The sequence below is a fragment of the Eurypyga helias genome, unplaced genomic scaffold, assembly GCF_000690775.1.
Source record: "Eurypyga helias isolate BGI_N326 unplaced genomic scaffold, ASM69077v1 scaffold39072, whole genome shotgun sequence".
In the NCBI taxonomy this organism is placed as follows: Eukaryota; Metazoa; Chordata; class Aves; order Eurypygiformes; family Eurypygidae; genus Eurypyga; species Eurypyga helias.
Window position 1 is genome coordinate 2623 of NW_010238647.1, and position 10098 is coordinate 12720.

Sequence of the window (10098 nt, forward strand, 5' to 3'; positions counted from 1 at the left end):
TTGGACTTTACATTTCAAACTCAGTTTGTCTTACCTGGAGATTTCTTCTTAGATCCTGGGTGGGAGGAGGGTCCCAGTTGTGCCCTGCTCTGTGATGCTGATGCTCAGCCCTGGGGGCCTCCCTGCTGTGGTAGGCTTTGGGGGCCAAGTGTTCAGACAGGTAAAGCTTTCTCTGGCAAAACACAGCCCCTGAGACATTCTGTGCTCACTCTTAGGACTCTGCCTCCCTCCTGGGCATCCTCCACGCTGGGGTCCCATGGCCATGAAGTCCTGGTGGCTTTGCGCTCCCACCCAGGGTTCAGGCTGATGCTGTTCTCCACCACCACCCCAAGCCAAGCGTGCCCTGTGTTTTGCAGGTGAGACACAGGATCCAAGGCCATGCCCGTGCGGAGTGAAGAGCAACTGCACACTCACCCCAGCATTGCAGTCACCCTGCGGCTGCCGTCCCTGCCCTGTGCTGCAGCCCCAGCCCGGCCATGGAGAGCACAGGTGGGTGATGCTGAGCCCCCTGGGGTGCCAGGGTGAGGGTCCCAGCTGAATTAACCAGCCTCGTACCATCTGCCGCCTCCTACCTCTATTACCCTCTGATAAAAGACATGAGTATCCAAGGAGGATTCATTGCTGGGCAGAGCTTGCTCTTTGCAGGGTGTTAGATGCTGCTGAATAGTTGGGAAATGAGGCACGAAGCAACTGAGGGGTGGCCAACAGCTTTGCTGCAGAGGGGCACTTCGGAAGCACCAGGTTGGAATTTTAAACCGGTTTTATGTTTTCTTATATTTTTTTGTGCCCCCTTTTTTCCCTGCCTGTGTTTTATTTTCATGCTGTTTCACAAGGCAGTGTGGGTCTCCCGGCACCCTGAGGTCAGGATATCAACACTGAAACATTCTATGTCATTTCTAAGCCACTACTGTTTGTTGCTGGTAGGTTGAGACTGTTTTTAGATCAAAGTGGCTCTTGTTTGTGTTGGAACGAAGGCTTTGATGCTCTGCTCCCCATGAAGAAACTTCAGCGTATCAGAACTGCAGTCGCTTTGATTTAGAAGAAGAGGACAGTGTCTATATCAGTGCTCAGGAAAAGCTTCCCCTAGTAATTAAAAACATACACAAATGAAAAGAATAGGAAATTTGAAATAGTCCATTATTGCATAATTCCCTGGTGCAAAACCAGTGAACATAACAGTGAAATTGAAGAGCTTTACAAAGTCACCAGAGAGAAAACAAAAAGGGAGAAAATACAGATTTCTGTAGCAAAATTTTGACATTTCCCCAAATGATACTTCCAAAATGAGAAAAATCCCATTTCTGAGGACATTTTTGCACTGTAGTGTGGGTACGATGGCATGAACACACACACAGCTGTGCAGGCACACGCTGAATAATTTTGAACCCGTGTGTAGTTGTTTTCTAACACAACCTCAAGCAAAGCCACAGCAGTAAGTACTCCTCTGCAGGAAAAGCTGGAGTGGGATGAATCCTCTGCACAAGCATCATCAAAGTGATGCACGTGCCTGGTGTCAGCAAATGGGAGGACTGTATGGCTATTGGGATGAGCAAGGGATGTGCTCAGGAAAGGGCCATCCCCAGTATTTTAAAGTTTGCATTTCCCAGTCATGTATCATGCAGGGCTCATGATGCTGCCCCTGTGCACTGGTCACCACCTCATCAGACTCCTGGCACTCTAGTCTTGGGCTTGGAGAGGACAAGAATGGCTTGTCATGTGTCTGGCCAAGCTGCCTGCCCTGGAGCTGGTGACAAGGAGGCAGCAAGGGTGCTGTGAGGGGCAAAATGTTCCTTCTCTCTGCTGTGCATCACCAGTGGGGACGGTGGCAACTCTGGGGTGCCATGTCCACTCCCCTGCATGATGACCCTGGGCCCACGCACCCTCCAAAAGACACAGTAGAAGTGCAAAAAACGGTCTGTGTTTTTAATTCAAACCCAACCTGAGATGGTGTGTGGGTCTGCATGGGATGATGATGTCCCATCTCCTGCATGGTCATGTCTTGACAGTCCTCTGCCCGCAGGAGCACTCACCGGAGATGCCCCTGTTTGTCTGACCCTCCAGCTGAGCTGTAAGATTCTCCCTGTATATTCCTGTTTCCATTCCTGGTGATCTCAATCAGCCAGCTCCCAGACCACCTCCCCCAGTCACTGTTTCTTGTAAAGCCCAAAGCATCGCCTGCTCCACCGACCACAGCCAGCCCAGCTGGCTTTACCTCCTTCCAGAAGGATGTTTGGAGGCTGTGGTCCTTGAGCACAGCCCTTAGAGTGTCACACTGGTGCTTGCTCTGTGTCCGTAGGTAAGGATGAGTTCCCACCACTGTCCTCCTGCCATCTCCCTGGTGGTGGGGGAGAGCTGTGGCAGAAGAGGGTGTGGGGGGAATGAGCAAATTGAGGAGCAAAACTGGGCAGGAAAGGTGGTAATGACACCAATCCCAAAAGGCAATCCCCTGTGGCTGAGATAACTCGGTATGTGTCTGGAGCTCCCTTAGGACCGGGATAAACTGCTCCCTGCTTGCATCCTTGCCACACAGACGAGACCCACTCAGCCACTGCTGGCAACGGCCCGGATCCCAGTGGTGAGCAGGGAGGCGGGAACCCTCCACAGGAGAGGGCCCTGGAATACAGCTGCCACAAACATCGTAGATCCTCCCTGGATCAGTCGGTGTTCTGGCTGTGCCAGCCTACAACTAATAGCACCCAACTTCATACAATGCTCTTTTTTTAATACAAAGGAACTATAATTGTTTTGCCGATATGGAAAGAGAAGCCCAGTGTAAGAGGGGAGACAAACCCAGGACATGATGAAGTAAAGGGGCTTTGCAGCCTTCCCCACATGTTTTCAAGGCTGACATTTATTGTACATCTGTGATGGGTCAGCATGCATGGCCAGCCAGCTGTCATGAGAGATCACCCGCGACCACAAGCCCTCACCCCACATACAGGTCATACCCCAAACTGGGTCTGAGGATGTCAGACTTATTTTTGGCTGAGAGCCGGATGCAGTTTGGTTTTGACGCGTACGAGGCGTGTGTGGTGGTTACCAGGCAGAAGCAGGGACCTCGGGTCCCTGTCTGGGGCAGCAGAAGGTGCTCATGGCCCACGGGTGGGTGGTCGCACGTGGGGGAGAGGCTGCAAGGGGTCATGGGTGGCAGGCAGGAGGTGACATGCTCTACGTGGGTTTCCTGCAAGGGGTGAGCTGCCAGCAGACCTTGTTGCAAGAGTGCTCCTTGCGATGGGTATGAGGTTGAGGCCAAATCAGTGCTGTGCCAAAACACAGAGGTGTTTCTGCTCTTTCACGGTGCCAAGTTGCAGTTTAATTTTATTATCTTATGTATTTAATGTGGGATTATTTTTACTGAACAAGGGGAGAGAGGGGCTCTGCAGAGCTCATGCATGACCAGTTGTCTGCAAAGCTTCCACCACGTCCCTGCAGGAGCAATTTCCTCTCCAGTATGGCTCCAGAGGCTACCAATCCATGGGATGGCATTCTTGGGGTGGCTTGTCACTGGTTGCCGGTCTCCCAGGGGTGCTGGCCTGGCTGCTCATGTCCTCTTCATCTCCGCAGAGGTGGAGTCAGATATCCTGCGCCGCGTCCGCACGCTGCTGCGAGAACTGGATGGGCACCACCCCACCTGCCAGTGTGACCGAGGTAAGGTGGGCCCCACACAACTCCTGGGGGTTATCACCCAACGACCCCACACTGCCTCACTGGGGCATTGCTTGGCCCCCATCCCCTCGCTCAGGCAGTGCCAGGGTGAGGGGACACAGGGTGGCCTCAGCTCCCTGGCACTCTCTGCCCTTTTTAACCTGCTCTGAAGAATTGCTAAATCTCTGGCCACCTCCTGGTGTCTGCGGTGCACCAATCTCAGCAGCCTTCATCCCTCCCCTACGTGGCTGTTTCATCCTCTGCACCCTTCACACGCTCAAAGGTCCAGCGCTGAGGTGGGACAGCAAATGCCAGATTTGGTGATGCTGCTCCAAGCTCTGACACCAACTCACCACACAGCCCCATGCAACTCACTTATCACCTCTGGGCTGGAGTCTCCCCATCTCCCCCTGTGGAGGTAACACTTGCCACACACTGCTCAGCTTCCCACAGATGAGTCAGTTGCAATCCCTGTGTTACGGCTTTGGAGGATAAAACTCCAGCTGACCCAGCAACTGGACTGCTACAGCCTTATGAAACCTAATTAATTTTGAAACATTTATTTTACTTAAAGTGCACAAAATATTTTACAGTAAATTAAATTTTATTTTGTCTGGAATGAGCTTTGACATCTGCAGGACTGAGATGCTTTGTGGTCCTTGCTCTGAGCGTGAGCTGTTGGCAGCCAGTGTTAAGGTGCTGTGTTCTGGCACCAGTAGGAACCCCAATTCCTCGGGGCAGGAGGTAAAAGCAGGCAGTCATAAACAGAGGGAACAGGAAACAGACTTCATGTCCATTGCCCTGCCTTGCTTTCCTCCAGCCCCACATTCCTAGGATTTATAGAACCTTTTTCCAAAGGTTTCCTAAGCAGGAGACATCAATGCTTCATCCAGAATCAGGGCAGCTGCCTGACTTGTCCCTTGCAGAGCCACTGACTGAAGCAGAGGGCAGAGAAGCTGCTTTCGCCCTGACACTGATGTCAGCATAGCCTCTCAGTGGGTGATGCTTGCAGTGACAGTGCCCAGGTCTGCTGATTCCTCTGCCAAACACTGCTCCCGACCCAGCGCTGCTCTGCTCTGCAACCTGACCTCTCTCGCCTTTCGCTTCTCAGGGATGCTGCGATGGACCCTGCATAAAAAGATTGACCAGAATCCCAGTAACAGCTCCGTCTTGGTCAGGATCCTGGTGAAGGAGCTGGAAAGGGTGAGTGCCACCACATCTCGCGAGTGCCAGGCTTGGCCCTGCTGCAGGGCCCAGGGAGCAGAGAGATGGGGTCAGCTCCATCCCCAGAACTCTGCCTCCCTCCAGGGGCATCCCGGGCTGAGACAGCTGTGGTGTTTTTAGGGACCTTGAGCCTAGGTGCAGACCGTGGCTCATAGCTAAGTGGAAAACTCGGTGGCAGAGCTGTAGCTCATCCCTCCCCAGCTGACAGCTGCAGGGACCAGGGTTTGCCCCCAAAGTGACAGCGAGCCATGAGCAGGGCAGCGAACCTCCCCAGGGTCCTCGATGTCGCAGCAGCCAGAGGCAGCTGGCCTCTGCAGCTTGCAAGTAGCACAGTGCAAAACACTGACCACCCCCACATCTCCCTCATCCCACCCCAGCCAGCTGTAGTCACAGGTAGAGTGGAAATTTCTCCTCCATGTAACTCATTTCTACCTTAGGGGGTGTCAGAACAGAAACATCTCACCCAGTATCCTGTCCTCAGAGCATCAGATGGAAACTGTGATGGACTTTTTTGTTTCATTGATTTGTCTTGTCACTTTCTGGTCTTGTGTAAACCCTTAGCACCCGCAGCATCCTGGAGTGACTTCGTTTGTGGTTTGATGAGATGTCATGTGTAGAAGTATCACCTTTTCCTTATTCTGACCCTGCTGCATTTTACCAGCACCATCTCATTCGGAGCAGGGAGGAAAAGCCCATGTCCCCGGTCCACCGCCTCCTCCCCACCACAGTGAAGAGCCCCCACTAGTCATCTTTTGTGCAGAAACTTTCCTCTACCATTTTCTCTGCATCTTTGCTATTTCTCCTTTTGAGCTGGAAGGATGGAGCTGCCTCGCTCAGTGTTGCTCCTCTCCCGTGTCTCCAGTCAGTGGCTTTTCAGCGCCCTGGGGGGGCCATGCACCCTCTGCAGAGGCAGTCGCCTCCCTCCAACACTCCATATCACACCCTTGACCCACACCGGCCCAGCACAAACCCCTGTGCACACAGTGAAGCGCGGTGAGCATCCAGCAGTTACTCCTAATCCTGGTTTCCTGACTTTTAAGCAGCTCTGAGGCTATTTGCAGGCTGTCTCTCATGCTGTGGGAGTTTAGTTTCCACCGGTGCTCTGGGGAGGGATCTTATCAAGTGGCTTTTGCAAATCCAGATAGACAGGAAAACCCACATCACCCTTGGCTACGGAGGCAAGGGATTCCCCAGAGGTCTGCAAAAGCCCTATCAGCCCCTCTCATGGTACCTATTATCATTCTGCTACTCTCCCATTTCTTTGCCCAGGAGGGATGTCAGGCTGCCTGGTCTGTAATTCCTTTCACCTCCCTAAAGCTCTTCTTGGAAATCCCTGTCACTTCCCTCCCCTCCCCTCCACTCCCCCACACACCCCTGCCACCCTCGGTACTGCAGCAGCTCTGAGCAGTCAGTACGAACCACACATAATAATTTAGCAATTTCATGCTTGAGTTCCTCCAAGGCTCTGGGCAAATATCAGCTGGTCTCAGCAATTCAGTATTATTCATTTTATTGATAATTTCTAAAGCTTTGCTGCCATCAGTTCCGTTTAATTCCAGTTTAATTCCGTTTAATTCCAGAAAGGTGCTGGAAATATTTTTGGGATGGAAATAGCTTTCCCAGGTTTATCCAGGAGCATTCCCACTGCTGGAGCTGTTAGAGCCAGGCTGCAGGGAGAGGCCAGGGTTATGTTGGCCTGAGCATCTGTCTGGATGGATCCATCTGTGGCCCACTCTGGTCCCACACCCACCAAACTGTAAACCAGTCTTTTTCTAGAGGGTTCCCAGTGGTTTTATATATTCACATTAATTCTTTCAACAGAAAGGAGCTCCTTACTGAACTCAGTTAGAAACCTTTGCTTGCTCTCTCCCACCATGACTGATACATATGCACCTCACAGTTCTCAGCGTGCAAACCGCATTCCCATCGCAGCTCCTGGAGCCTTCGTGTCCCTCCAGCAGTCTCCAGCCCTGTGATGTGGTGATGGCCATGGCAGTGTTGCCCACCCCCCCACACCCTTCCCCAAGGCTTGGCTTGCATGAGACGTCCACCCAGCAGGACCTGTCTGCCCCAGGGTCATCCTGCCCATCCTGATGGCCTGGGGAGGGGACCCCAAACACCACCTCGACCTGGGGAGCATCACCCCTAAGCCAAGGCGAATGCCTGTGCCCTTCCTGTGTGCTGTGCAGCCAGGGGGGCTGTGGTGGCTCCCCCAGCTCTGCTCTCTGCTGCTGCCCATCCCTGCCAGGTGCTGCCTATGCTAACCATACCTTTTTGTCCCACAGGCAGAGCGAGGTGACTTCAGACATTACATCATCCCCTTGCTGCACACACTGATGTACACCTTGATAAAGGTAACCTACCGCTGGCTTGGCTGGGGCAAGATCCAGGGAAACCAGAAACCACAGGAGGGGCCATCTGAAGTCACTCAGCACCTATTCCTGTGCTGAAATAGCTCAGAACGTGCCCAGCAAAGCCCTGGGACTACCACGAGTGGACTCAACTGTGGATTTCCCGGTGTGATGTTTGACCGCTGAGGCACTGGCACCTGCAACATATATGGGCATGACAGGTCCTTCCAGCTGACCCCCTTTTCTGGAGGTGTTTAGGAGGTGTCTGATGGTGAAGGAAACCATAACCTGGCAAAAATGCATGCCCACAGCCATTCAGTGGGTATTGCTGGAGGTTTCCAAAACATCCTAGGGCCTGGTTCTGCATTTAGATCTGTATTGAATTTGGTGTAGCTCTGTGCCTGCCCATCCTGGGCTATGCTGTGGGGACAGCACCGCTGGGGATCACTGCCTGTGGGTCTCCTTAATGGTCCCTTTCTCACTCCAGGCTCCTTCCATCTCTGATGAGCTCTGCAGCAGAGTGTACGATTTCTGTAAGAAGCTGCTCACCCTGCCCAAGCCTTTCTGCACCATTGGTTTGGACTATGCTGTCAGGCTGAAGATGGAAAGGACAGCACCAGGTATGAGGGCTTCCCAGCTCTGCCCATGCATGGCATAGTAAACATCTTGGGTCCTCAAGGCCATGGCAGTGGGAGTTTTGAGGGATTTCCATACCAGAGCTGGTTTTTGTCTAATGCAGTGAGCCACAGCAGGGATTTCTGCAAGGGGCTGGCCAAATGCTTGAGGATCCCAGAGATGAATTTGAATGGGAGGGTTACCCTCTCCAAGTTTCAGTCTGCTGAGCCTTAGTTACTAGCAGAAAACCTTAGGGTCCTCCTGTTGTGGGTGTAGACACCATCAGAGTCAAGCCCAGCCCTTCTTAGGCCTATATAGGAAACAGGACGCTTATGCTCCCAGCCTGGGCATCTCAGTAAATTTTGAAGAGCTGTCATTTTTGCAAAGTGAACTCTCCATCTGAGATTGAGTTGCAGGCTGTCCAGCATAGTTTCTCCCTCCACTACTTGTGCATCAGCTTTTAGACACTAAAATGTCATTAGATTTGCAGACAACAGTCCCTTTTAGAAAGCAAGCCACAGGACAGTTCTGTTTCCCTTTTTCTCTGTTGCCCATTAAAGTTCTTCTTGCTAAAGAGTTCTTTAGTAAGAGTCTTTAAGAGCAATCCTTTAAAACAGAACAAAGTGCAGACACTTGTGAGGTAGAGGTAAAATATGAGAAACCTGGTGGGAAATTAGAGACTGCCGTTCTTGGTATTCAGCCCATTGCCATCACCCTGACCACTCTTCCCCAATACCACTTTGTCTGGAGCTCCAAAGTCCGTCTTTATCTCACCTGACTTCTGGTAAAACAATAACTCAGTGTGAAGAGATGGGGATCTCCAGCGGGGCTGCTCAGAGCGCCACGAGGTTCTTGAGGCGATTGCACGTGAACAATGCGGGGTGGATGTATCTTCTCCACCCCAGAGCTGTGTGAGGGTAAAGTACATCTCTCTGGATTCAGGAATGCATTGTGCGCTTCATATCCACCCAAACAATGTCCCACGAAGATGCTCAGAGGGCTGGAGCCCCTCTGCTACGGGGACAGGCTGGGAGAATTGGGCTTGTTCAGCCTGGAGAAGGCTCTGGGGAGACCTTATTGCAGCCTTCCAGTACCTGAAGGGCCTACAAGGGTGCTGGGGGGGGGACTTTTTACAAGGGCCTGTAGTGACAGGACAAGGGGGACTGGGTTTAAATTGAAAGTGGGGAGGTTTAGATTAGATATCAGGAAGAAATCCTTCCTGGAGAGGGTGCTGAGGCACTGGGACAGGTTGCTCAGAGATGTTGTGGATGCCCCATCCCTGGAAGTGTCCAAGGCCAGGCTGGATGAGGCTTGGAGCAACCTGGTCTAGTGGAAGATGTTCCTGCCCATGGCAGGGGGGTTGGAACTGGATGGTCTTTAAGGTCCCTTCCAACCCAAACCATTCTGTGATTCTATGACGTGGCCCTGGGGAAGGAGGCCGGGAATAGGGCTCTTCCTCCTGCTTCTGACTCTGCTCCCAAGCTCTTAATACACTGAACAAAGGAAGGGAAATACAGGAAATTGTCCCTGAATAGAAGGGGTTTTCTTTTTATGTAGCATGGCCTATCTTTGTCCTTGACTATTTTTAACTCTGGGCGCAATTCTTGGCTCTTTTACATCATCTCTGCAGCATTGGGTGTTTGCCGACTTGGCAGACCCACCATCAGCCTCTACAGCGGGGATCAATGCTCAGCAGCTCCAGTGAGTTGTGTTGTTATTTCTCTTGTTCTGACTCCTATATATTTATTTTCTTGCATTTGCTAGGGATGTTGTACCAAAGGATGGTCATTTCTGAGCAAAGTCTCAAAAGCGACCCGTACCCTTATCAGGAAAAGTGAGTAGCAGCTCTTCGAATGTGGTGTTGCTTTTATTTCTTCTGCAGTCTCATAGTGAAATCTGTCCTTTTCCTATGCTCTGAATTAATGTAGGATGGAACAGACAATTTGGTCATAAACCATGTGGCAGTACGTGGTTTTGGGGACACAATTTGGTGGCGTCCAGAGCCTTGCTAAAATGAGCTGCGCGATGGGAGGAGCACGTTCCTCCCACGTGTGCCAATTTATTTCTGCAGTGCTAGGAGGCAGGGAGCTTCCCTTGGTGGGGAAACAGGGGAGAGAAGGAGAATATCAGTAGCAAACCTTCTTCTGTGCATGGGATAATGGAGTCATGAGCTGCTCAAGCCAGCCCTGACGTCAGTAATGGGGAATCCTCATGTCATGTCATGTCGTGTCGTGTCATGTCATGTCATGTCATGTCATGTCAT

The 10098-nt window shown here is 51.8% G+C and overlaps 1 protein-coding gene across 1 annotated transcript in view; it reads left to right on the forward strand.

Annotated features, from left to right (window-relative positions):
• Positions 1-476: 476 nt before the first annotated feature.
• The window catches only part of PIK3R6 (phosphoinositide-3-kinase, regulatory subunit 6), a 20348-nt gene continuing 10726 nt past the window's right edge, over positions 477-10098 (forward strand). Inside the window, exons 1-6 of the mRNA XM_010147912.1 lie at positions 477-489; positions 3565-3648; positions 4757-4848; positions 7155-7223; positions 7708-7840; positions 9600-9669. Of these exons, the coding sequence (XP_010146214.1) occupies positions 477-489; positions 3565-3648; positions 4757-4848; positions 7155-7223; positions 7708-7840; positions 9600-9669 (461 nt within the window). The remainder of the gene's footprint in view (positions 490-3564; positions 3649-4756; positions 4849-7154; positions 7224-7707; positions 7841-9599; positions 9670-10098) is intronic.